The 26,983-nt window shown below is 53.3% G+C and overlaps 2 protein-coding genes across 4 annotated transcripts; one reads left to right on the forward strand and one right to left on the reverse strand.

Annotated features, from left to right (window-relative positions):
* The first annotated feature begins 3,780 nt into the window (after positions 1–3,780).
* Arhgap33 (Rho GTPase activating protein 33) lies at positions 3,781–17,234 on the forward strand. Of its 3 annotated transcripts, none has more exons than XM_075985405.1 (22): positions 3,781–3,938; positions 4,663–4,772; positions 5,845–5,942; positions 6,026–6,110; positions 6,470–6,550; positions 6,653–6,790; positions 7,249–7,341; positions 8,489–8,611; positions 8,693–8,770; positions 8,853–8,919; positions 8,995–9,054; positions 9,145–9,297; positions 9,370–9,472; positions 10,839–10,983; positions 11,061–11,143; positions 11,226–11,333; positions 12,335–12,480; positions 13,125–13,278; positions 13,362–13,507; positions 13,590–13,664; positions 14,851–15,513; positions 15,602–17,234. In XM_075985405.1, the coding sequence occupies exons 2-22, from the start codon at positions 4,695–4,697 to the stop codon at positions 16,855–16,857; spliced, it is 3,933 nt and encodes a 1,310-aa protein (XP_075841520.1). In that variant the 5' UTR covers positions 3,781–3,938; positions 4,663–4,694; the 3' UTR covers positions 16,858–17,234. The 3 variants fall into 3 exon arrangements, with proteins under 3 accessions (XP_075841520.1, XP_075841511.1, XP_075841529.1); XM_075985396.1 differs by having other exon boundaries at positions 3,820–3,938; positions 4,690–4,772; XM_075985414.1 differs by lacking the exon at positions 4,663–4,772 and having other exon boundaries at positions 3,833–3,938.
* Positions 17,235–17,362: 128 nt separating this feature from the next.
* Positions 17,363–24,796, reverse strand: LOC142857441 (inactive serine/threonine-protein kinase TEX14-like). The gene is made up of 15 exons (XM_075985664.1): positions 24,664–24,796; positions 20,926–21,040; positions 20,466–20,631; positions 20,236–20,390; positions 20,094–20,154; positions 19,897–20,021; positions 19,727–19,819; positions 19,029–19,364; positions 18,795–18,952; positions 18,521–18,714; positions 18,367–18,439; positions 18,207–18,283; positions 17,936–18,121; positions 17,548–17,606; positions 17,363–17,459 (listed from the first exon to the last, which is right to left on the reverse strand). The coding sequence occupies exons 1-15, from the start codon at positions 24,794–24,796 to the stop codon at positions 17,363–17,365; spliced, it is 2,028 nt and encodes a 675-aa protein (XP_075841779.1).
* Positions 24,797–26,983: the final 2,187 nt, after the last annotated feature.

Consider the following 26,983-nt stretch of genomic DNA (forward strand, 5'->3'; position numbering starts at 1 on the left):
AGAATCTAACTCCTTTACACTGTCCTCCCCTTGTCTGGGCTACCTCCTACCTGTGCCACTGAAACTTGCCATCGCTGTAAACACATCTGCCCACTCTCTGATGCACTTGCCATCCAGGGACAGCCTTTCTCTTCTCTTTGAAACTGAACCCTTCAACACACTGCACGCAATCAAAGGGATGAAGCTTCAGTTAGGATAGTGGGTAGCGTCCACCTGTTTTTCTTTCCTTCTTTTTTCTCTGACTCAGAGATGCTTTGGAGAGCCGGATGTGGTGACACACACCTGTAGCCCTAGGATGCTGAGGCAGGAGAGTCTCAACTTTGAGGACATCCTCATAGTGAAACCCTGTGTTGAAAAATAAATCAGTTGTTACAATGGGGATGAAACACATATGGATGTCCCCCACTGAGCTCAGTTCGAGTTTGGTGAATTTCATTGTGTATGGCTGTTTTGTTTTTCTGCTTTTTCTTTCTTCTTTATTGTATTGGTCTCTCTTGTTTTTTTAAAATGTTTGTTTGTTTGTTTACTTTGTTTTTTTCCCAAGACAGGGTTTCTCTGTAGCTTTGGGCCTCTCCTGGAACTCACTTGGTAGACAAGGATGGTCTTGAACTCACAGAGATCCACCTGTCTCTGTCCCTCAAGTGAGTGCAGGGATTAAAAGTGTGTGCTGTTGTAATAGGAGCGGCGGGGCTGCGTCCCCAGCACCCCGGCCGCCTGCTAGCTTAAGCCCCGAAATAACAACACACAAATTGTATTCATTTAAACACTGCTTGGCCCATTAGCTCTAGCCCTTACTGGCTAATTCTGATATCCCCATCAACCCATCTCTAATAAACTGTATAGCACCAGTCTTACCGGGAAAGATTCAGCATGTCTGACCTGGCGGCTTGCTTCATCGCGTGCGTCTGCCCGGGAGAGGGGAGCATGGCCTCTGAGCTCACTTCCTCTTCCTCCCAGCATTCTGTTCTGTTTACTCCACCCACCTATGTTATAAGCTATGAGGCCAAGCAGTTTGTTTATTACTTAACCAATGAAATCAACAGATTGATATATGACACTCCCACATCAGTGTGCCACCACTGCCTGACTCTTCTTTTTAATTTTATTTTGAATTGATGTTTTGCCTGAATGTCTGTGTGAAGATGTCAGATCTTGAAGTTACTGACAGTTGTCAGCTGCCATGTGGGTGCTGGGATTTGAACCCAGGTCCTCTGGAAGAGCAGTCAATGCTCTCAACCGCTGAGCCATCTCTCCAGCCTGTTTTACTTTCCTATTGCTGTATTAAAACACCATGACCAAGGCAATTTATAGAAGAAAATGTGGATTTGGGGCTTACAGTTCCAGAGGGTTAGAGTACATTACCATACTAGTGGGGAGCAAGGCAGCAGGCAGGCCTGGCTGGAGTAGTATTTGAGAGATCACAACTTGAGACACAAAACAAGGCAGAGACAGAGAGAACTGGAAATAGGAGTCTTTTGAAACCTCAAAACCTACATCCCAGTGACACACTCCTTCCACACATTCAATCCTTCCCAAACAGTTCCAGCAACTAGGGACCAAGTATACACAGATGAGCCTTTGGAGGCCATTTTCATTCAACCACAGTGGTTTTTCTCAAAAGAAAAAGCTGGGTTCTAGTTAAGGAGATGCATGCTAGCTGGGCATAGTTGCACTCACCTTATTTGTTACAGCGTAAATGAACGGCAACAGAAATTATAGTAAAATATTCAGCTTTAATAAGGAAAAGACAGAACTGAGGTTCCCGCGGAGAACAGGAAAGCAGAAGGGAAGGCAGGGATGGGTTATTTATTAGTAAAAAATAACCTTAGAGCCGGGCGGTGGTGGCGCACGCCTTTAATCCCAGCACTCGGGAGGCAGAGGCAGGCGGATCTCTGTGAGTTCGAGACCAGCCTGGTCTACAAGAGCTAGTTCCAGGACAGGCTCCAAAACCACAGAGAAACCCTGTCTCGAAAAACCACAAAAATAAAAATAACCTTAGAGGACCCCGCCCTTCAAGCAAGGTGATTGGCTGGTCTTCCCCTACACTTATTCACCTTTAATTCCAGTAGAGGCAGGTGAACTCTGTGTAAAAATAACCTGATATGGGACTGGAGAGATGGCTCTGTGGGTAAGAGCACTGACTGTTCTTCCAGAGGACCAGGGTTCAATTCCTAGCACCCACATGACAGCTCACAGTTGTTCATAACTCTAGTTCCAGGGGACCTAACACCCTCACACAGACATACACACAGGCAAAAAATCAATGCACATAAAATAAAAATAAATTATTTAAAAAACCCAGATGTACATAGGGAAATCCAGGCCAGCCAAGGTACATAGTGAAATTCTGTTTCAAAAAACCAAACCAAACCAAAACAAAACAAAATTCATGTTGCAATACTTAGATGCCAATACTGCATTTTTATAAATGCAATCAGTACGTTCCAAGATGGTATGGGTATAATGGTTTGTTTGCCTTTTGAAACAGGGTCTTATAGAGCCCAGCCTCCAATTCACTATGTAGACAAACCAGCTTTGAACTCTGAATCTCCTGCCTTCACATCTGAGGTGCTGAGATTGCAGGTGTGTGCCACCATGCCCAGCCTTATTTGTCTGGAAATGCATCCACAGATGAGTTGGATGGGTTAATAAAATAATAAGCGATGTGAGATAAAATGTTGATGGTAAGGTCTACCTGGTGGATATGTGGATGTCAGCTTGCCATATCTTAGAAACTTTTAATAAAATGATGGCGAATATATATATGGCGTGGGTTGTTTTGATATATGTATCTATGAAGAGAAAAGGGGTGGATTTCTAACAGGCAATTCTGTATGTCAGACACAAGGTAAATATGTGTTTTCAGTCTTTTTAGCAAACCACACATTTGATTGAATCAAGAAGGAAGTGGCTGTTTAGACACAAGGAACAATAAAAGATGTTATAATAACATCCTGGTCAAGGAGAGAGGGAGGACTAGAGGGTGCCAGAAGAAGTTTGTGCTTCCACGTGGGTAAGTCTGTCTTTTTTTCTTTGCTTTGATTATTGGTGCATCCCCTAATTAAATGATCACAGTCTTTGAACGAGTGGACCAGGGGCATGCTCCCAAAAGAGGACCCTGTGTAGGTCCTCATCAGTGGAAGCATCCTTCCGGAAAAGGGTGTGGCTGCAATGCTTTCTGGGCACTGCTCTATCGTTTGTATTAAAAATATATATATACTGTGCCTGGCTTTCTGAGAGACGTGAATGTTCTAGCCTTCCATACGGAAGCTTTTCCCAGAAAAAGGAGTTAAAGACTAGAGGCTGACCTGTAAGAAGCAGATGTGGGGAAACAAGGGAAAATGTCCAGAGGATAGGGTGCGAACACAAGCTGGATGTGCTAGATCAAAAAGCTTGTGGGTGGGGTCAGGATCAGGACTGACAGAGTGGAGACTGAAAGACACACACTTCGAAAAGGCTGCTTGAGGGATGCACGTCCGAGAAGCCACCGCGCACCACGGATTAGGGCGGACTGCTTAGGGACAGTGGCAGCGGCGGAGCATAAAGAACACCGGATTGTATCTCAGGAGGACGCTGACCGCCAATGACAAGCGGCCGTGGGCGTGGTGCTGTCAAACTTCAGGGGGCGGGACTGAAGGGGGAGGGCCTGGGAGGGTGGAGCCTCACCCCAAGCCAATAAACAACCGTCTTATAGGCGGGGCGTACCCCTCAGGCCAAAATCGGAGCCAATGAAAAGGGCCTCCGCGTGCCCGCTGGCCCGCCCCTCGTGGGGCGCGCGCCAGAGCCCTCCGGCAGCCGTTAGGGGCGGGGCCTGCGGCCGCCCGCGCGCACCTCCCGCCCTCCCCTTTGTGTCACCATGGCGGCGGCGGCAGCGGCGAGGATTACGAACGAGGACTCGAAAGCCGCCAGGGTCTGAGGAGGCTACCGCGACCATGGTGGTGAGGGGCCCTCGAGGCCATCAGTCTGTCTGTCCGCGTGCCAGTCTGTCCGCGCGGCCCCGCCCTGCGCGCCCCGCCCCCGGCCCCGCCCGAGCCCGCGGCCCGCCCGCCGCCCCTCACCCTCCATCGTGGTCTCCTATGGTCCCCACCTCGGTCCGGTCCTGGGTCGCAGCCCGGGCCTCGACCCCGCCCCCTCAGCGCGCATCCCCTCCCCCCAGTTCCGAGCCCTGCAAAAGGGGTGACAGTGGCGGAGGACCCCGGACTTGAGAAAAGAGGGGGCTGGTTCAGCTTCATGAACTGCACCCTCTCCCCACCCCGAAGGCGCCTGCTGAGGTTTCCTGGAAACCAGCCCCCATCCCGGGGCCCTCCTCAGCATCCTCATCCCCAGCCACCCTCCCGACCACCACCTCCCGCTCCCAACAGCCCCTTGCTCGTTCCAGAGCCCCACCCCCATCCCACTCCATCCCCTGCCTGACCCTTTTCTTCTCCTTTTCCTTCTTGTTCAGCCCACTCCACCCGCTCTCAATCCTCCCACAGACATCGATCTGAACCTTTATCTCATCCTCTCCCGCCTTCCTCTACCCTAGAGGCCAACACTGTGCTTCCGTTCCACTTGAGCCTTGGGGGTTTCTCCATCTTCTTGTCTTCATCTCCCCTCCTCCATGTCTCCCTTTCCCACCATACTGCTCCCGTTCATTCATCCATTCATTCCCTCACTCCACAGACATTCACTGAGACCTCCTCTGTGCAGGCCCCATGCTCCAGGCACAGAAACAGTCAGATCACATCCTGCCTTGGGGAACTTCATGGGCTGGCAGGGGACAGACTCTGAGGGTGAGACCCAGGGATGAACTCGGGGTTGCAGGGACATGGAGGAGGGAAAAGCCCAGTCTAGCAAATCCCTGAATCCCCATCTGGCAGCTGGTTTAATTTATTTATCAGATGTTGCCCAGTCTATGCACTGTGCAACTGGATGGACATGGTATATCAGGGACCCAGAGAGCAATATACAGTTCCAACTCTGCCCAACTCTTTCGGGCGCGCTGGGGGTCCCAGCCTGGGGCCCTGCTTCAGGGGAGGTCGGAGTCCAATGGGAAAGATGAGTTTCTCGCCAGAGGCGTTTAAGAACGAGATGGATAAGCTTAGGTATAGCTGTGCAGCCTGGGATGGAGGAAGCCCAGGGGATGGAGACAAAGGTGTGTAACAGCCTAAACAGACAGAGAGGGCTTTCTGGAGCAATGTACATGAGGTGAGACCTGAAGAAGGAAGAGGAGAGAACCTGGTGACAGGGTGGGTGAAGTTCCAGTCTGAGGAACAGCCTTTCAAAGGCATAGAAGGAAAATGAGAAGGTGGCACTTGTGTTCTGAAAAGTCAGAGCTCTGAGAATGGGGGGTAGAAGCAGGACTGGGGAGGCAAACAGCACCCAGCTCAAGGAAGCTTGACTGCCAGACCTGAGAATTCCGACTTCATCTAGAATGCATGAGAGTCGCTGAAGCGGAATCTAGGAAAACAGTCACGCTTGTACTTAGTGAAAACCAGTCTGGCAGGAGGGGAGAGATTGGGAGCAGATTACTGAGATGTGGACTGTGAAGTCCAGACAGTGGCAAGTGACTGTACCCTGCAGTGGCTACAGAAGAGTCTTGAACATGCACAGACAGGACCAGCATGCTTTCGCTTCTGTTACCTGCTCACCCTTGGTCCCTGCACCTCCAGCCTTCATCCCAGACCACACACGAAGAAGCAGGCTCGCTACAGCCCAGCACTCATCTGTTGACCTACCCTTTTGCCCCTGCTGCCGGACAATGTGTAGAGCCTCCAGGCTCAAGGCCCAGGCTGGCAGATAACAAAGCTCCTGTTGTCCTGCTCCCATCTCTGGGGGCCTCTGATTCTTCTCTCTGCTTTACAGGCCCGCAGCACTGACAGTCTGGATGGCCCAGGGGAGGGCTCAGTGCAGCCTGTACCCTCTACAGGGGGGGCTGGTGCAAAGGGGAAGCCCGGGAAGAGGTGAGCCGGTGCCAAGGGGCTTATCCTAGGAGAGAGGGGAGCTCCAGGAGAGAACTGTAGCTGATACTTTGCCTTTCTCCCAGGCTCTCAGCTCCTCGAGGTCCCTTCCCCCGGCTGGCTGACTGTGCCCACTTCCACTATGAGAATGTTGACTTTGGCCACATTCAGGTAAGGGAACTTCTACCCAGGTGGGAAGGTGAACTGTTGGCAAGCCACTTTGCCCCGAAGCACATCCCTGAGTCCTGGCCACCTCATGTTTGAGCAGACACCAGCAGGAATAATGGCGAGCCAACTGGAAGGCCTGCTCTCCCATCCGCCACTTAACTCTTTGTATTCTTCCACAGCAGTCTTTTGCTAGGCACCTGCTCCACACCAGGGCTCTGTTCCCAGACAGTGATATTGCCAGGCCTTGTCCTTGTGGAGGTCCAAGAGGGGAACCAGATTTACCCCTAGATAGTCCCAGCCAAGAAAGATTAGGTCTGGGACAAAACTGAAGCCCCCTCTTTGGTTTGTGCTTCTTTCTGCAGCTCCTGCTGTCTCCAGAGCGTGAAGGCCCCAGCCTCTCTGGAGAAAATGAGCTGGTGTTTGGAGTACAGGTGACCTGTCAGGTGAGGCTGCCCTTGCCTCTCATCTAGCCTGAGGGACTATTCACTGTAGTCTTCAGCTCTGTGTAATGGAGTCTGTACTCTCTGTCCTGACTGCTCCCACAGGGTCGCTCCTGGCCAGTTCTCCGGAGCTATGATGATTTCCGTTCCCTGGATGCCCATCTCCACCGGTGCATATTTGACCGGAGATTTTCCTGTCTCCCAGAGCTCCCTCCACCCCCAGAGGGTGCCAGGGCTGCCCAGGTAACCTGCTTGTCTCAGTCCCTGCCTGAGCCATCAAGGGTGTCCTCATCAGCCATGTGTACAGCCAGCAAGGCGAGGGAAATAGTTCAGAACTCTTGAGTAGGACGTGCTGGTGTGAGCCTGTAATCTCAGCACTTGGAAGGTTCCAGTGGTACGATCTGAGTTCCAACAATCAGAATGAAGAAGCCTTAGAAACAGGATAGGAGACTAGAGGGCCCCTTTGGTTTGGCGGTTATGGGAAGGTTCAAGGGTTCACAGGCCAGCACGGCCACATCAGTTCCACTCCAGAGCTCAGCTCAGTGTGATATGAGGGTTTTTCAGAAGCTAACAACTGAACCACGCCCAGGCATCCGGGCTGGATTTCAGCCTTGCTGAGAGATGAGCTTGGGTCCTGCGGGAGGGGAGCGGGCTCTGTCCTCATCAATTCACAGGAGTCATCCTTGGCAATTTGCTCCCAGATGCTGGTACCATTGCTGCTGCAGTACCTGGAGACCCTGTCAGGACTGGTGGACAGTAACCTCAACTGTGGGCCTGTGCTCACTTGGATGGAGGTGGGCCTGGCATGGAGAAGCTGGAGCTAGGATCTAGTGAGAAGTGTCTGAGGCACAAGAAGCAGCCTAGAGTGTGTGGGCACAGAAAAAGAAGGAAGCCAGAGGGGAGGAGGCATTGATATTATTTTAGTGTCTGTGTGGGTGCATGCCTGCGAGAGAAAGGTAGGTGTGTGTGTGTGTGTAGTTGTGTGGCTGTGGAGATTTAAAGGTATACTAGTTAGAAATGTGTTGCTGTGACTCACAGCACAGGACAGTGACACAAACTTAATGAATTTAATGGACAAAATGCCAGTGTCTGCTATGAAGGATGAAAGTGCAGGTATCTGTGGGGGTTTTGGGGACAGGGAAGTCTTGGGACAAGTTGGGGTAGGGAAGAAGAGACAACTTTTTTTCTTGCTGTTGTAATTTTGTTGGCTTTTTTTTTTTAATTTCATGTGGGTGAGTGTTTGGCCTGTATGTGTGTCCACCACACGTGTGACTGTAGAGGTTGGATAAAAGGATCAGATCCCCTTGGATTTTTTTTTTTTCGAGACAGGGTTTCTCTGTAGCTTTGGTGCCTGTCCTGGAACTAGCTCTGTAGACCAGGCTGATCTCGAACTCACAGAGATCCGCCTGCCTCTGCCTCCCGAGTGCTGGGAATAAAGGCGTGCGCCACCATCGCCCGGCTCCCTTGGAATTAGAGTCTCAAACAGTTGTGAGCTGCCATGTGGGTGCTGGGAACTGAACCTGGGTCCTCTAGCAAACACTCTTAACTGCTGAGCCATCTCACCAGCCTTTTGTTTTGTTTTGTTTTTTTAGAGGCAATAAGAATCTAGGTGTTTGGTCAGGTGGTGGTTGTATACCATTAATCCCAGCACTCAGAAGGCAGAGGCAAGCGGATCTCTGTGAGTTCGAGGCCAGCCTGGTCAACAGAACGAGGTCCAGGACAGGTTCCAAAGCTACATAGAGAAACCCTGTCTTGAAAAAAACAAACAAAAACAAATAAAAAAAACCCCAAGTAAACAAAAAGAATTTATGTGTTTGGACTATGGTTCTGACTGACAGCTACTCTGATAGATAAGTGGTGGCCTCACTGGACATGGAGGAGGCTTATGTGACTTTACTGATGGCTCTGACTTCCCCTTGCCACATTTTGACTCTGTCTCAGCTGGACAACCATGGCCGGCGCCTACTCCTCAGTGAAGAGGCCTCTCTCAACATTCCTGCTGTGGCTGCCGCCCACGTGGTCAAGCGGTACACTGCCCAGGCACCAGATGAGCTGTCCTTTGAGGTGAGACTTGACAGCAATGGCCTCTAACTGTGTTCTGTTTCTCCTGCCTTTCCTGAACCCCCTTCTTCTACCCATTCCCAGGTGGGAGACATTGTCTCAGTGATCGACATGCCACCTACAGAGGATCGGAGCTGGTGGCGGGGCAAACGGGGTTTTCAGGTGAACTGGGTGAGGTGGACATGTGCAGTAGGGCGCGATGCCCACCAGGGTGCCCCAGCTACTGACTGTGGTCCTTCCTCAGGTTGGTTTCTTCCCCAGTGAGTGTGTGGAGCTCTTCACAGAGAGGCCAGGCCCTGGCCTAAAGGCAGGTAAGTACCAAGGAGAGTGGGCGGTCCCCTCCCCTCTGCCTACCACCTGTCCTCTCTACAATTATCCACCCACAGACGCTGACAGTCCCCTGTGTGGCATCCCAGCTCCTCAGGGTATCTCCTCTTTAACCTCAGGTAATGCAAACAAGGGATCAGGTCTCTGCCTCTGGCCCCACCTAATCATTTGTGCTCCTGACTCTAAGTGGTCTGCTTTTGCCCCCACAGCTGTGCCTCGGCCACGTGGGAAGCTGGCAGGGCTCCTCCGCACCTTCATGCGCTCTCGACCCTCCCGCCAGCGGCTGCGCCAACGGGGAATCCTGCGGCAGAGGGTGTTCGGTTGTGATCTTGGAGAGCACCTCAGCAACTCAGGCCAGGATGGTGAGGCCTGGGATCTCTCACCCATCCTGCCTCAGCTGCAGCTCTGGTCCTGACACTGCTTCTTTCTCCCAGTGCCCCAAGTGTTGCGATGCTGCTCCGAGTTCATTGAGGCCCATGGTGTGGTGGATGGAATCTACCGGCTCTCAGGCGTGTCCTCCAACATCCAGAGGCTTCGGTGAGCACACACAGCCTACATTTATTAGCACCTTCTGTCCCAGCCCTGTGCTACATGTCAGGGTCATATTTGTTGGGAGTTAGGAAGGCATGGTGCAATGGTGACCTGAGGCTTCCTTGGGAGGTGACAGCCAGGCCAACGCCGGACAGTTAGAGTAGAAGTAGCATCCCCAGAGGGTCAGCTCCATGGACCCTACCACATGCCAAGACTGACTCTAGGGCTGGGGGCACCACAGTAAATGACACACCTGGAAGGTCTTGAGGGACAAACAAGATGGCTGAGGTACTACAGTTGTAGTGGAGAAAAATAGATTTGGGCTAATGAGGACCAAAATAAACAAGGAGAAAGAGCAAGGAATAGTTGGCTATGCCAGGAATCACAGCACTTGGGAGGTAGAGGTAGGGGAATCAGGCATTCAGGTCATAGTTGGCCACGTAGGGAGTTCTAGGTCAGCTGGAGTTATGTAAGAGACTTTCCCAAAATCCAAAACAAAACACTACCACTACAAAAGAAAACCAGGATGGAGAGCTCATAGTCTTGAGTAGTGGAAGAAGGAGACCTCATGGGAAAGAGGTGAGAGAGCAGGCGATATCCTATTAAAAGTGCTCGTGGTGGAGGCAGCAGCCATGCAGGGGTATAGCAGTGGAGACAGTAGGGAGACTCACCCGGGCAGCACATGCAGGGCTTCTTGCACTTCAGTACTGGGATGACTATGTGCATGCTAAGCAAGCACTCCATTGCTGAGCCATGCTCCTAGCCCTTCTGGGGTTTCTAGGCAGGTACTCTATCAGTGAGCCACACCCCAGCTCCACATGTACAGGGCCACCTGGATGATTTAGAATTTGGACTTCATTTAAGGGAAACACCAGAAGGTTCTGAGCCAAGGAGGCATAAAAGTGGGAAAGAATGTGGCAAGGACAGGGGCCAGCAGAGACTGCAGGCGAGAGTAGAGGGAGCAGTGAGTTGGGTGGAATCTCAGAGGGGAAAGGCTTTCCCTGTGAGCAGCAGACAGTCAACAGAGTAGTGAGCAGGGGCTATTGGGGCCTTCATTTCCCAGGGACTGCTAAAGCCCTGAGAATGGCACAGCATGTGGCCTATGGCAGGAGCATAGTTAGACTTTGGAGTTGGCCTGAAGTAGCAGAGGCATCTTACACATGAGCCTCAATGCTCCCCTTTCTAAAATTGCTCCGTTGTCTTTGCCACTCAGGGTCATTGGGAGATTTAGTAAGATTCTCTTTCTGGATCCCTGCACAGGGCCTGGGGTAGAGTGTTGCATCCATCTGTGGGACTTGTAGGTTGGGGTAGGGGTCATGACCTGATGAACCAGGTTAACACACCTTCCTCTCCTTGATCTGGTGATTCTCAGGCATGAGTTTGATAGCGAGAGGATCCCCGAGCTGTCTGGCCCTGCCTTCCTACAAGATATCCACAGTGTGTCCTCCCTGTGCAAGCTCTACTTCCGGGAGCTGCCCAACCCCTTGCTCACTTACCAGCTCTATGGGAAGTTCAGTGTGAGTAAAGGGACTGGCCAGGGAAGAGGGGCCAGCTGCATATGGCCCAGCACCATCATGCCTGTCCATCATCACAGGAGGCCATGTCAGTGCCTGGAGAGGAAGAACGCCTGGTGCGAGTACACGACGTCATCCAGCAGCTGCCCCCTCCACACTACAGGTAAATGGGCAGGGTCGAGAAGGGCTACAGTAGGGGTGCAGGGAACTGAGGTGAGAGTTGTCTGCTATGACTTCTGCCCCAGGACCCTAGAGTACCTGCTGAGGCACCTGGCCCGAATGGCAAGACACAGTGCTAACACCAGCATGCATGCCCGCAACCTGGCCATTGTTTGGGCACCCAACCTGCTACGGTAAGCTTCTTTCAGTGGGGCAGACTCCATTCAGAAAATAACACTTGCATAAAGACCAACATGGGATCCACTAGAGTATCTGGGGAGAATCAGATTACAGAGGGAGCAGAGTACAAACCTGAGGCAGATATGGATTTGGGGGTTAGAAGGAATCCCAGGGATGTCTGTTGGGCTGCAGTTGAGTGAAAGAGCAAGGGCAGGGAGCAGAGGACCAAGTCACAGATGAGAGGAGACCAGACTTATAGGTCATAGTGAAGATTTCATTGTGGGTTGAGGTATAGCCAAGGCAGGCTCTAAGCTGGGAAAGCCTGACTGACAGTCTGAGGACTGTGTTGGAGCAGGGGGAGGAACAGAGCAGGACGTCCACATGAGAATGGGGATGGGACTACGTCAGTCAGCTTTTCTGTAACTGTAACAAAATACCCATAGCAGTTAGCTTCTAAAGAGGAAGCGTTCGTTTTGAAACACAGTCTCATTCCACAATCAACTGACTCCATGTGGTCTTTGGGTTTGTGACAGGGTAACATGGTGGTAGTATGTGGTAGAATAAAACTTCACAGGACACAGGAATGGTTAGGGGAGATCCAGGACCCCATGACTGTCTTTGAGAGCATGCCTCTAGTGACATAAAGGTTCCACCAGGTCCCACCTCCTAAATCCCCACCTTGGGGACCAAGTCTTTACTGTGTGGACATTTTGGGGATACTTTCCTGAACTGTACCAAACAGGATGGGGCAGAAGGGGTGTGTTAGAATCTGAACAGACTTTTGGAGGTTCAGGTGCAGTGGTGGTTTACTGACAGACTGAATGTGGGTGCTCAGGACTGACAGAGGTAGAGGAGGTGGGGGAAACAAGTCTGGGAAGAGTTGAAAGCCCAATTTTAGCTTCTGTCACTTCAAGACTGGCAGAGGTATAGGCTGGAAGGGCAGTGGTCTCTGCAGTTGGCACCACACACTGCCAATCAGGCTCAAGGTATGTGGCATTACTTGCCCTGCCTCCAGGTCTATGGAGCTGGAGTCAGTGGGGCTGGGCGGGGCAGCAGCCTTCCGTGAGGTCCGGGTGCAGTCGGTGGTGGTGGAATTCCTGCTCACCCACGTGGAGGTCCTGTTCAGTGATACCTTCACCTCTGCTGGCCTGGACCCTGCAGGTATGTCCAGTCCATCCGCTGATATCCTGGCTACTGCCCTTCAGTGTCAGGCTCTGTCAGGGCTGCAGTGGGAGGGCAGGTGGGCTCCTGGCCCTACCCTTACTCCACTGACTAGACCTCCCCCCCAGCTCCTTGAGGACCCCACCCTGGCCCATCCCTCCCCGCGCCCCCCCTCCTTCTCATTTCAGCTCCTACGCCCAGGATCCCCACTTCTTGGCCAGGACGCCGTTCTTCCTTCACCCCTTATAGTTCCTGGGGGCCCTTGGGGCCTTGGGTCCACCTGGGAGGAGGTGGGAGGTCCCCAGACTTGACCCCACCCTGGCCCTGCCCAGACTCCCTGCCCTGCCCCGGACCCCAGCCCAGTCAGGATTCTGCTCGTCGGAGGGCCCTCTGGCCCGAGGTAACTGACCAGAGCCACTGCCCTTGCTGGCTGCTGGGAGCTGCCTTCTCATCAGCTCGTTCTGCCTCACCCTTCCTCCTTACCTGCCTGCTGCCCCCCCATTCCCGCCTGATCTACACCGGCCCCTGCCTTGCCAGCCCGGGTGGGCACGCTGCGGGGCCGGGGCTTGGGCTGTGGCGCTTGGCTTCGCCTGTAGTCTCAAGTGGCCCAAAGCTTATACTTGTCCCCTTTCGGACCTCTCCAGGTCGCTGCCTCCTTCCCAGACCTAAGTCCCTTGCGGGAAGCAGTCCCTCCACTCGCCTGCTGACACTGGAGGAAGCCCAGGCACGCACCCAAGGCCGTCTTGGAACGCCTACTGAGCCCACAACTCCCAAGACCCCAGCCTCACCAGTGGAAAGGTATGCATGGGATGCTGGGGAGGGAGGAGTAGCTGGGAGCCCTGGTTTCTCAAACTGCCTGCTCTCTCTCACCCAAACTCCAGAAGGAAAAGAGAGAGAACAGAGAAACAACGGAAGCCAGGGGGTAGCAGTTGGAAGACATTCTTTGCTCTGGGGCGGGGCCCCAGCATACCCCGGAAGAAGCCCCTGCCCTGGCTGGGCGGCAGCCGGGCTGCACCACAGCCTACAGGTCAGAGGCTGAGCCCTTGCTGTGTGGGTGATGTGAGTGGCTATAGTACTGGAGAGGCCGGTGACTTCTCTTCTCCCTACAGGTAGCAGACCTGACACTGTCACACTGAGATCTGCCAAAAGTGAGGAGTCTCTGTCATCGCAGGCCAGCGGGGCTGGTGAGCATAATGTGGACCCTACATGTGCCCAAGTTGAGCTAGGAGGAATCAAGGCCCTGGTTTCACCTTTAAATGTTGTACTTCAGATTGGAGGAGAGGGCCTTGGGTTTGTTTTGTTTGTTTTAGGGGATTTTTGTTATGGTTTTAAGGCTGGGTCTTGCTAATGTTGTTCTGGCTGGCCTGTATAGTCCAGGCTGGCCCCACAACTCTTAACTGTCTTGAGCCCAAGAACTGAGATTACATGTGTGAGTCACCAGATCAAGCAAAGGATTTATACTTTTAAAACCAAGGCCTCAGGCGTAAGCTAGATAAGTCTAAGGTACGACTTAGATATAAATTGCTATTGACAATACACACTGCATTCACTAGTTCATACAGGGTCTTTTGTTTAGTCGTTCCTTTTGAAAATACTTAAGTAATATTATCAACATCCCCAAACACTCTGGATGCAATTAAAAGAGTCCCCATAACTTACCTGGGAGTGCCTCCCTGCTGCTGCCCCTGCCCAGAGGCATCCTCTTGACAGCCATCATCCCTCACTCTGGAGGCTCACGCCCCTGCAGGTGTCTATGTGAAAGCCTTGTTGCTCAGTTCCAGTTGCTCTGATGCATGTGTGGGCAACATGGGAAGTGGGAGGCAGACTGCATATGCTGCTTGATTTTCAGAATACACAACCAGACAACCATCTACATTGACCAGTACAACTTAGCTCCTCCCACTGTGCTCTCTCTCTCTCTCTCTCTCTGTCTGTGCATATGTGTGTGTGTCTTGTGTTCACCATTCTCCACCCAATGGTTCTTGTCAGCAATCCTGTCACACTCCTAGTGAGCAGGCTCTGCGTGATGCTCAGGAGTGAATGAAGCTGCTGCTGTGTGGGCTCAGCACACGCTCACAGCATCAGAACAGCTGGTTTTCCAGGGCGGGTGTCCATCTGGACACCCTACAGAGTGTGTGACAGCCTGCCATGCTCATGCTTCATAGCTATGCACCGGATGCCACCCTCACTCTGAATCTGGACTAGTTCATAACCTTGTCGACCACTCATGCTCTGAACAGCTCTTTCTGAGTCAGGTGTCCTCTAGGGAGCTCTGCTTCCTTTCACATGGTTTCTGCCAAGTTGTATCCCGTCCTCACGGGGTGTTTTGGTCTGTAAGGTTCTCACCTCTGTGCTGCCCTCTCCCAACAGGCCTCCAGAGGCTGCACCGGCTGCGACGACCTCATTCCAGTAGTGATGCTTTCCCTGTGGGCCCAGCACCTGCTGGCTCATGTGAGAGCCTGTCCTCGTCTTCCTCGTCATCTTCATCTTCGTCCTCCTCCTCAGAGTCCTCAGCAGCTGGCCTGGGGCCACTCTCTGGGTCCCCCTCACACCGCACATCAGCCTGGCTAGATGATGGTGATGAGCTGGATTTCAGTCCTCCCCGCTGTCTGGAAGGGCTTCGGGGACTCGACTTTGATCCCCTTACCTTTCGCTGCAGCAGCCCTACCCCAGGGGACCCTGCACCTCCTGCCAGTCCAGCACCTCCAGCCTCTGCCTCTGCCTTCCCACCTCGGGCAACCCCACAAGCCCTGTCACCCCATGGACCCACCAACCCTGCTTCGCCCACTGCCCTGGACATCTCAGAGCCACTGGCTGTATCAGTGCCACCTGCTGTCCTGGAATTGCTGGGGGCTGGAGGAACACCTGCCTCAGTCACCCCAACACCAGCTCTGAGCCCTAACCCAGGCCTGCGCCCCCATCTCATCCCTCTGCTGCTGCGTGGAGCTGAGGCCCAGCTAAGTGACACTTGTCAGCAGGAGATCAGCAGTAAGCTAGCACCAGCAGGTCCCCGGGGAGCTCCAGGCCAGTACAGTGAGTCTTATTCAGTAGATCTCACACCCAGTCCCCAAACTGTCCCAGGACCCAGCTGACCCCCTTTCTATTCCTTTCTGTATTGTAGGTCCTGGCATGGATTCACCATTATTGCCCCCACCCTTGTCTCTACTGCGCCCTGGTGGGGCTCCACCCCCACCCCCCAAGAACCCAGCTCGTCTCATGGCCCTGGCTTTGGCTGAGAGGGCTCAGCAGGTGGCAGAGCAACAGAGCCAACAAGAGCAGGGGGGCACCCCACCTGCTCCCCACTCCCCTTTTCGTCGCTCACTATCCCTAGAGGTGGGTGGGGAGCCTTTGGGGACTTCAGGGAGTGGACCACACCCTCCCTCCTTAGCCCACCCAGATGCCTGGGCTCCAGGTCCTCCACCTTACCTCCCAAGACAACAAAGTGATGGAAGCCTGGTGAGAAGCCAGCGGCCCTTGGGGACCTCAAGGAGGGGTCCCAGGGGCCCTTCCCATGTCAGTGCCCAGATTAGGGCAGGTGGGGCTTACAGGGATGCCCCAGAGATGACAGCCCAATCCCCATGTTCTGTCCCTTCACAGGGTTCTAACCCCAGTTTCTTCTCAGCCCCCCGGGAGTGTCTGCCACCTTTCCTTGGGATCCCCAAACAAGGCTTGTACTCCCTGGGTCCCCCATCATTCCCACCCAGCTCCCCGGCCCCAGTCTGGAGGAACTCTCTGGGTGCTTCCTCAGCACTTGACAGGGGAGACAATCTGTACTACGAGATCGGGGCAGGGGAGGGGACCTCCTATTCTGGCCCCAGCCAGCCCTGGAGTCCATTTCGCTCCATGCCTCCCGACAGGCTCAATGCCTCATATGGCATGCTTGGCCAGTCACCACCACTCCACAGGTCCCCTGACTTCCTGCTCAGCTACCCACCGCCCCCCTCCTGCTTTCCACCTGACCATCTTAGCCATTCAGTCTCCCAGCACATTGCCCGGCGCCCTACCCGGCCTGAGCCCCTCTATGTCAACCTAGCCCTAGGGCCCAGGGGCTCATCACCTGCCTCTTCCTCCTCCTCCTCTCCTCCTGCCCACCCCCGAAGCCGGTCAGATCCTGGGCCCCCTGTTCCCCGCCTCCCCCAGAAGCAGCGGGCTCCTTGGGGTCCCCGTACCCCACATCGGGTACCTGGACCTTGGGGCTCCCCTGAGCCTCTCCTGCTCTATAGGGCAGCTCCACCAGCCTATGGGAGGGGAGGCGAACTTCGAGGATCCTTGTACAGAAATGGAGGACATAGAGGAGAGGGGGCTGGTCCCCCTCCTCCTTATCCCACTCCCAGCTGGTCCCTACATTCGGAAGGGCAGACCAGAAGTTACTGCTGAGCTAGGGCCAAGAAAGGACCCTCCCCACATTGGATCTTGGTCCAAGTCAATCCTTTGTTTTGTATTTTCTTGAGCTTGCTACCCCACTCCAGGTTTCTAACTTTGTAACTCGCTCTGATGTGGGTCCCTAACCCAAAATCATTATGTCCGTACCCTGAGTTGCAGGGTGTGACCATCCCCCACCTCCCTCCTGGGGCCCTTGCACAAATTGGGAGTGGTGGAACAAGGCTGATATCCTGTCCTCCTCCTCCCTCCAGGAGCCTCCAGCCTGTGCTGCTCTGTGCACAGGGGTGGGGAGACAGTCCCTGCCCACCTCTCCCTATGCACCCCACTAAACCACCTGACAACATTAATAAATAAAAATGGCAAAAATTTGACTTCTGGAGCCACTGAATGAAGAAGAGACAAACCGGGGACTTTCTTTGCTTTGAGGCAGACACTGAGGAATGGGGTCAGTCCTGGGAAGGCTCCCAGGGTAATGTCTGCAGGAAGAGCTGTGGGCACCCTAGGAGTCTGGGTTAAGAGTGGGGCTCAGCCTGGGAGTGTCTTCAAGGTGGCACTTATTCTGCAGCTCTGCCATGATCTCCTCCAGCAGATCCATCCTGGGCAGCAGTAGGGCAGACAGACCTGGGCTTAGCTCAGGGTGAGGGAGGGGCCCCGCGGCCGCCCACCACAGCCTGTGTATCTCACTCCTGTAGCCGGGAGAAGAAACTGCCTTCCGTCAGCTCACTCTCCTCACTATCAGGTTTCTGTGGGAAGAAAGGGCAAGGTGCCACCAGCTGCCACGGAAGCTCAGAGCCTGGGGCTTTGGGTGTTCTCATGGCCTTCCCTGGCAGTAGCTCTCTGGGCATTGAAGCCTCTTTGTCAGCACGCATGGGTGGGGGTCCAGGACAGCAGTCCCATGTGTGCCACAGCTGCCCCTGCGGAGTTTGGGTCCTGACAGAACTTCCTCTCACTCTGCTCCTCAGAGCTATGGGTCCCTAGCAGGGAAGCTGCTCCACAAGGCTGGTGGGCTGCTCAGGGAATTACAGGTCAGAGGCTAGGGTGCAGGTTAGTAATGGAGTAGGGGTATCCGTACTATTGAGATGGATTCCGGGCAACAGTGTGTACTGGGGCTGGGACTGGGGCCCACACCAGAGCTGGGGTCCAGATGTAGACTGGAGCTGGGACTGAAGCTGCTGCCTAGAGTCAAGCTGCTGCCTGAGTCCCAGGCTGCATTCTGCTGGACTCTGTTGCGATCTGTGACCTCAGAACTATCCAGGGCCTATAGAAAACAAAGGCAAGAAACTAGCATGGTTGTCTGGGTCCCCACACCTCCTTTGGTTACTGATCATTCTTCTGTTTCCTACCTGGGAAGGGTCTGGGAAAGGGAGCACAAGCCTTGATCTGGCCTTGGCCCTGGGGGTCACTTCACGGTACAGATGCTCTGGGAATGCAGAGCAGATGACTGAAAGTTATGCACACTTCCACAGTGTCCAGAACACCCCATCATCATCTGAACCCTCTAACCTGGCAGGGAACCCAGGGTTACAGGAGACAGTGCTGTCCACTCTGCTGGGGAGTTGACCTTGGGTTCTGAGTCCTATAGAAAGAGGTGAGATGTGATGACATGGGCCCTCCCTGGGGTTCCATAAGTACCCAAGCCACTCTGACCTTCCTGTACCTTGGCCATGGCCTTTCGCAATAGGTAGCGAGTGCTCTGCAAGCTGCCCCAGCGGTCAGCAGGCTCTAGGCCCAGCCCTGCTTGAACCAAGGCCTGATAAGGGGCTGGCAGCAAGGGGTCCAGGGCCGGGCTCTCACCTGCCTCCAGCTTTGCCTTCACCTCCAGTCCCTCTCCCCCAGCCCACGGCAGCGCTCCTGTGAAGAAGGACCATGAGGAGACCCACACTAGTGCTACATCTCCATGGTGGGCAGGGAGTGTAGGGTGAGCCACTGACCAGTGAAGACTTCCTGGGCCAGGATGCAGAAGCTGTAGAGGTCTGAGGTAGGGGCTGGCATGTCACCACGGATCAGCTCAAGTGGTAGCCATGGGTACAGTTCAGGGGGTGGGGGAAGCCCTGGACTTGGGTGTCCCTGGGGGTAGTCCCGTTGCCGCCTGGAGAGGTCAAAAGGTCTGGTGAGCTAGTGGCTGCCAGGAGGGAGATAGGGCAGACATGGGGGCAGGCTCTCACCTGGGCTGCAGCCTGGGCTGGTTCAGCGGACGCCCGTGCTCTAGGTGGCTCACCTTAACCAGGCCCGGCCGCACTAGCTGCACAGCATGAGAACTGAGGCCGCCATGGGCCCAGCAGCGGGACTGCAGGAACAACAGGGCCTCCACCACCTGGAGCAGCAGAGAGCTGGGCAGCAGGCCTGGCAGCACTCGGGGACCCTCCTCAACCGCTCTTGCTGAGTGCAGCAGGATATAAAGGGAGCTCAGACACACTGGCTCAAAGAGCAGGCTGAGTCCGGACAGGTCCTCTGAGGGGCTCATTGCCATCAGCAGCAGAAGGCCAGGGTGGTGCAGGATGCTGGGAGGGAGCAGAGCAGGTCCTTCAGAATGTCCCCCACCTGCTCAAGGTGAGGGCTGCTTCTGGCCACAGGCCACCTACCATGGGCCAGGGGAAGACTGTCTCACCAGCTACCATGCAAAAAACACTGAGACCCTCCATCACAGCCTAGCAGTGACAGGTCAGTCCCAGTCCATATCTGCCCAAGTCCCCTCCCATCCCTCCCTCCTCTCTGGGTACCACTCTCTGGGAGGGTGTCATTACAGCTGGAGGGCTCCATGCGGGATGCTAGCCCAGAGACAACGCTTAACTACAACTATGGCCAGTACCACATCCTCTTGGTTATGGACTGCTGGAGCCAGCGGTCAGCTGGGACTGGTAACCTGCAGTGCTGAAGGTCAGCCAGTAGCACGTCTGGGCGGGTTTCCGGCGTCTTCAGCTGACGTACAGTAACAGGGTGGCCCTTCCACAGGAGGCTGGAGAATGGGCGGCAGGTGAGTGACATGGGCAGGATTTCTTTGTGAGGGAAGCAGGAGGCGGAAGGGGCTCTCACTTGGCCATGAGGGTATGAGAACTGCTCTCGTAGGTGCGGCCAGGCTCACCCTGGGTTGGTACTAGCTCCTTGGGGTCTACCAGCGGGATGCCTATTATCAGTGCCGGTGGCTGCAGGCTGTTCAGCTGAGGGAAAAGCAGGGCTTTGAGCACCAAGAGGATGCAGGGGTCCCTGCTCTCCCATCCTCTCCCTCTTACCTTGCCGAACCCCAAGGCTGGGGTTTGGAAGGATCTCCTGATCTGCCCTTGCCTCAGTGCCCTGGGATAAAGGGCAGGCTGAGGGTAAGCATGGGGTCACTGGGTGTGCTGGCCCGGGAAGCTCAAGAATGTGATCTGTTACCTGTCTGCCCGTGCCAGCCTGAGTGAGGGCAGGGTGCCACACAGGCTGTGTCCAGAGCTAGCTTGTAATTGACTCGGGGACACAGTGGGCGCCAGCTCCCCACTCTGCACCAGCGCTGACATGTGAGTACTACACCACCGCAACACCTCCAGCACCTGGGTGGGACACAGGGTGAGACTGGGCGCCCATGCTGGCCTTGCTGACTCTAACGTACCCTGGCAACTACTCACCTCCCAGCTCTGTTTGGCATCACCCTGCTCAGCCCAGTCTCTTGGCGTGCGACCCTGCCGGTCACGCAGACGCAGGTCACCTCCTGCCTGAAGCAGGTACCACATCACCAGCCCTCGGCCTGAGAAGGCGCCGGCATGCACAGGTGTGCTGCCATCAAGGCAGCGGCTGGGACAGAACCAGAGGCAGGGGTGGGTGGATGAAGAAAGGGGAGGAGACAGGCACAAAAGGGAGCTGAATGGGGGCTGAGTGGAAGGGAGGAGTCCTGGGAAGAGGATTACATGAGAACTCAGGGGGGTCAGGGTGGGAGGGGGAGGATCTTTGGGAACTCTGGAAGGCACCAGAATGAGAACAGTCACTGGGGAGCCAGAAGAGGTTAACCCAGAGGCCAGGGAAGGCACTAGGCTCTGGAAGGGGATTTGTGCCCTGAGAGTGTTGGGGTACTGGGACCTGTCTACTCACTGGTTCGGGTTGGCGCCGAAGGCCAGTAGGAGGCGCACAGTAGAAGTATGGCCCAGTAGTGCAGACAGGAAGAGCCCCGTCTGCCCAGCAGAGTTCTCACCATCTACCTGGACAACTGAGGGACAGCAAAGTCTAAACCTGTGCTCACTCCAGACTCCTGGAAGTCTCTCTGGCCACCAGGCAACACACATCTCATGACTTCTAGGCTAGCCTGGCACTCAGTATGTACCCAGGGATGACCACGAACTTCTGCTCCTCCTGTCTCTGAGTGCTGGGATTTACCATGACTAGTTTATGTGTGCCGAGGTGCCAACCCAGGGCGCTGAGCACTGTGAACAAGCATGCTATCAGCTGAGTACATCCCCAGCGACTTGGCAAAGGCTCCAGCCAGCCCCCACTGTTTTTCTTCGGCTTGGTGCCTGTTCTTCCCCTTTCTTCACCCATCCCACTTCTGGTGCTGTACTAGCCAAGGCTTTGATGGCAGCACACCCATGCTTTGATCCCTGACTCCATTTCTGTGGCCTGGAACTAGCGCCTCAACACAGGGCACTAGAAGTAACTCCACAGAGCTAGAACTAGGTGAGACATCTGCCGGCCATTATAATATTCATCCTCCCCAGGCCAGAGGTGTGAAATCAGGGCCAAATGTGGCTCCTTCCCGATCCTCTGAGCACCATGTTCTCTGCCTCACACTTGACTCACAGCCCAGCCATCATCGTCTGCACAGACATCTTAACTGGTTGTCCACTCTCAACCTGTGCCCCGAAGGCACCTTCCAAAAACACAAATTGTTGCAAGGACTAGATCATCCCAAACAAGTTCCAAAACCAAAATACACAAAGAGGGTGAGGCTTGTTTTATGAGGCCCACCTGGCCTTAATTCCAAACCTGGATGATAGTTTCCAGAACCAGAAAGTAAAACCATGAATGGATCACACAGGCAAAAACCTAAGTAACTCAAACTCATCCCCAGAAAGCAGGTGTTCTTCCACGTAAGAAAACCCGTCAGAGTAATAGATCTTTATGAATTAAAGGGGCAAAATTTATATGTCCTGGGCTGAAGGTACAGCTCAGTGGTAGAGCCCCTGCTTAGAATCCTCCAGTGAGGGGCTGGGGTGTGGCTCAGTGGTAGAGCCCCTGCCTAGAATCCCCCAGTGAGGGGCTGGGGTGTGGCTCAGTGGTAGAGCTCCTGCCTAGAATCCCTCAGTGAGGGGCCGGGGTGTGGCTCAGTGACAGAGTGCTTGCCTGGCATGAATAAGTCACTGAATTCTTAGATATAGAAAAAAAAATAAAACTAGTCGGGCAGTGATGGTGCATACCTTTAATCCCAGCCCTTGGAGGCAGAGGCAGGTGGATTTCTGTGAGTTTAGGCTAGCCCAGTCTACAGAGTGAGTTCCAGGGCAGCCAGGGCTACACAGAGAAACCTTGTCTTGAAAAACAAAAACAAAAGATACAAAAATAAAAGAAAAAGTAAATTGATGAAATTTAGTGTTTATACCTAATTATGGAGAAAAAACCTCAGAAAACTTAAATGGGAATTACTAATTATTAAAAAATTATATATACAATTAAATATATATAGTGTTTTGTTTTTTTGAGAAAGGGTTTCTCTGTAGCTTTGGAGTCTGTTTTGGAACTTGCTCTTTTTTATTTTTATTTTATTTTATTTAATATTTATTTATTTATTATGTATACAATGTTCTGTCTATGTGTATGCCTGAAGACCATAAGAGGGCACCAGACCTCATTACAGATGGTTGTGAGCCACCATGTGGTTGCTGGGAATTGAACTCAGGACCTCTGGAAGAGTAGGCAATGCTCTTAACCACTGAGCCATCTCTCCAGCCCCGAACTTGTTCTTTTTTAAACAATGATTTATTTAGATTCATTTTATGTGCATTGGTGTGAAGGTGTCAGATACCTTGGAACTGGAGTGACAGACAGTTGTGAGCTGCCATGTGGGTGCTGGGAATTGAACCCAGGTTCTCTGGAAGAGCAGTCAGTGAGTGATCTTAACCACTGAGCCATCTCTCCAGCCCCTGGAACTCACTCTTGTAGACTAGGCTGGCCTCAAACTCACAGAGATCCACCTGTCTCTACTTCCCAAGTGTTGGGATTAAAGGTGTGGCTACTACCGCCCAGCTATTATTATAATTAAAAACCCCAACAGCAAGCATGGCAGTACAAAAAACAGATTTAATTCTTTAAATATAAAAAATAAAGTGTGTGCCAAGTGGCAACAGCAGTTTGGGAGTTAATTTTTTTTTTTGAGACAGGGTCTCATTAGCACAGGCTCCTCCCAAACTCTCTATCCTTCACCCTCAGCCTCCTGCGGACTAGAGTGGCGAGTGGCTGTGCACCATCATGGCTGTTTCTCTCTTCAGCTAACAAAAACTTAAGACACAGCCAGCAATCAGAGCTATTAAACAAGTTTAGAAAGTGGTCAGAGTATCAACTTGGAAAAATCAGAGTCCCATCTGGGGTGGTCTATTTGCCAGTTGTGGTGGCGCACGCCAGTAGGATTTGCTGAAGGAGGCAGAGGCAGGAGGATCATGAGTTCGAGGCCAGCCTGGGCTACACATTTGCTGGGCGGTGGTGGCGCACGCCTTTAATCCCAGCACTCGGGAGGCAGAGGCAGGTGAATCTCTGTGAGTTTGAGGCCAGCCTGGTCTAAAAGAGCTAGTTCCAGGACAGGAACCAAAACCACAGAGAAACCCTGTCTTGAAAAACAAAACAAAACAACCAAAAAAAACAAAAACAAAAACAAATCAGTGGAACTTGTGAAACCATTGACTGCTCATCGGAGTGTGAATTCCCTACTCCTGTTCCCAACAAACCACAAAATCCAACAACACCCCACATCTTTGCAGCAATAGAGAAGGAAAACCTTGTATCCGGCTTTAGAGAAGTGTTTCTGCAAACCTGCTGCTATGTTAGGGTTAATCAGTAGGGGCTGAGACATTGTTTTGAGGCTGTGGAAACCTTGAAGAGCTGTTTCTCTGGAGAGTCTGCTCTCGGTGGTACATGAGTGCTGGCAGCGGCACCGACCTTGGTCCAAAGACACTCCTGGCTGACCTGGAGTTCTTAAGCCTTAATCAAAAGGGACTGAGATGTGTGTTGTCTGCTCTCATGGGCAGCAGGGCAAGATGACTTTGATAATTGGAACCTTTCCCTGCCCCAATCAACCTTGTAATTGAATAAAGTAACCAGAGCAAGCTAGCTGGGTGTCAGTCTTCTCTGAGAAGGTTGGACCCCTCTACTCTGAAGGTTGGACCCCTCTACTCTTTTGGATAATGAAGGCTTAGCATCTTAGTGGGCTTCTCTTTCTCTCTACGGCAGCACCTACGACTCAACATCAAACAGTGGATCTCAGGCTCTTTACTGTCTGGATCCAATACCTCTTCAGCTTCTTCTCCCCGAGTCTGGCTGGTCACACACATGCCCAGTTCACTTTGTTCAGGCCACTCCAGCTTCCTAGGGTCTCTTCTCCCACCTTTCTGCAGAATGGCTTACACTGTGAGACGTCCTTTTACACCCAGTGAATCCCTTCCCCACCGACTATATTTCGTTCCCGGTGATCCAGAGGCCAGATTCACCCTATATCCCATTTCTACCATAGATTTTGGCACACAGCAGGTAGCAGCGACAACATAGGACCCTGGCACCCCGTTATGAACTGGTCAATGGAAGTTGTCGCTCCATGGTGCTGGCTGGTTCTTTTCTCACTCTGAACCTCACCTCTGCGCAGGAGCCTGGCCATGCCCCAGCATGGGCCTCCAGCCAGAGCTAGGCGATGCAGACGGCCCACCTGGGCATCTGGATCCCTCACGGTGCCCAGCTCCACCGGGAAGCGTGAGGCCTGCGAATGCATCGGCTCCTGAGGGCAGAGTGGAAGAGAAGACCAATAGGGCTGGCTGAGCTTGGGAGCGGTGTAGTTGAGAAGGGGATTCGGGAGTGTCTGATGGGAAAGGAGGTGTCTGGAAGACCCGACTAGGGAGCCATACACAAGAAGACCAGGAGCCCAAGGGGCCCAAGGGGTCAGAAGTGATAATGCGAGTTTTAGGGCAGGGTGGGCATTCCAGCGAAACTCATGGGCTGCGGGCAGAATCTGAGCCTGGGAGAGGCTCTGCAGTATGAAAGAGCTAGGAGGCTCTGGAGGGTGCTGGTAGGGTCTGCGAGCTGGGGAGGTCTTAGGTTCCCAGAATAGAGATGGGGTCTGAGCAAAAGGGCAGCTGAACTGGGGCTGGGGCTGAAGTGTGGGGCTGAAGTGGGTGTGGTGAAAAGCCGAGGGTCCCGAAAGCTCCAAATCGCTCTAGGCCTGGACTCGGGCCCAAATGGCTTGGTACCTACCGTTGGGGGCAATTGTGGCTGTCACGTGACTATGGCACAGCGATGGCAGTCTGCGCAAGAACTCTAGGCGCCTGTTTGCCTGCTGCTTCCTGATGTCTTGCACTTGCGCAGTAGCGTGCCCTAGGAAGCAGCCCTACCATCCTGTAGGAGGAAGGGACCGAGATGTCGGCCCAAGAGGTTTCAGCGTGTTCTCCTTCCCCCTTGCCTGCTCCAGAATGTCAGTTATCCAGTGTCTCTTATTTTTGTAACTTTAATTTTACGTTTTGCCTGTATGTATGTAAGTGCTCCAGGCGGCAGCCTAGCACCCAGGGTGGACAAAAGAGTGAATAAAATCGCCTAGAACTAGGGCTAAAGGGGCCAGTGAGTGCTATCTGAGTGCTATGAATCCAATCTGGGACCTCTAGAAAAGCAGCCGGTACTCTTAACCACTCAGCCATCTCTCCAGCTCCCAGCCACACCCTCTTGAACCCTCTTTTTTTTTTTTTTTTTAATTTGGTTTGTCTCTGTAGCTTTGGGGCCTGTCCTGGAATTATCAAAGATGTGCCCCACAACCGCCTGGCTCCTCCTGGACCCTCTTAACCTCAGTTCCTCATCCCTGATGCTATTTCCATGCTCACCCACCCCATGACTATTTCCAATCTCTTCCCTGAGCCCCATACCCGAGGGCCCTTCAGGACACCACCCTTTAGACATCACCTGGGCCGTCAAGGGTCAAGCCTATTGGGCCTCAGAATCATCCCCACACTGGGCCCCTGCTACCTCCTTCCCATCCCTGCCACATGGCCCATTCTCTAAGCCCCTCCCCTCCTTTCCATCCCAGTCCCCACTCTTTCTTAGCTTCTCCAGTCTCTGAAACAGAGTAGGAAAGGAAGGAGAGACAGAGGAGCAGAAGACAAATTCTGAGCCCTTAACTGGTTACCAACTTAAACATGACGCGTTCCCTTCTATCTCCCTCCTTGTGTCTCTCAACAGCACTCACAGAACACAAGGTTCTTAGAAAGCCCAAGCCTCTCTGATCAGCACAGCCTTCCACTAATTCCACTGAGGATAACACCCTTGACCTGGGGTTGTGGTAACAATTGTCTTGGTTACTTTGCAGAAATTTGAGACAGGTTTACTGGCTTCATTTCTGGATTCCAAAGCACTCAGGAATCTGAGGCAGTAGGATTCCCAGGAGTTCAAGAGCAGCTTAGGCTACAGTATAAACCCTATCTCAACAAACAAACAAGTCCCCAAAATGTTGAAGGCTGCTCTTGCTTAAACAGACACACACACACACACACACACACACACACACACACACACGCTTGAGATAGTGTCTCACTAGGTACTGCCAACTGACCTTGAATTTGCAACCTCCAGTCTTAGATCCCATTGCTGGTATTTTAGGCTTATATTATCACATCCAGAAAATATCCACTCTTACCTGGATGCTGTAGAAACTGATGGATGAGTGGGAGAGGGGGTGAAAGGCTCGGCATCTCTGCCTTCACGCCATGTCTGACCCCTTCCTGCCACAAACTTCGAATGAGACTACCGACTCAACCTGACATGTAGACATGTTGCTTCTTTGACAACCGGGTACTCGATACTATAACACGGGATGAACTTGGTTCATTGGAGTGGGTGCCTATTTCTTACAGCCTGAAAATCCTCTAGCCCTGTCATGAACCCAGGATGTCTAGCAAGTTGACCCCAGCAGCTCCCG

This window comes from Microtus pennsylvanicus, chromosome 1, assembly GCF_037038515.1.
Source record: "Microtus pennsylvanicus isolate mMicPen1 chromosome 1, mMicPen1.hap1, whole genome shotgun sequence".
Classification (NCBI taxonomy): Eukaryota; Metazoa; Chordata; class Mammalia; order Rodentia; family Cricetidae; genus Microtus; species Microtus pennsylvanicus.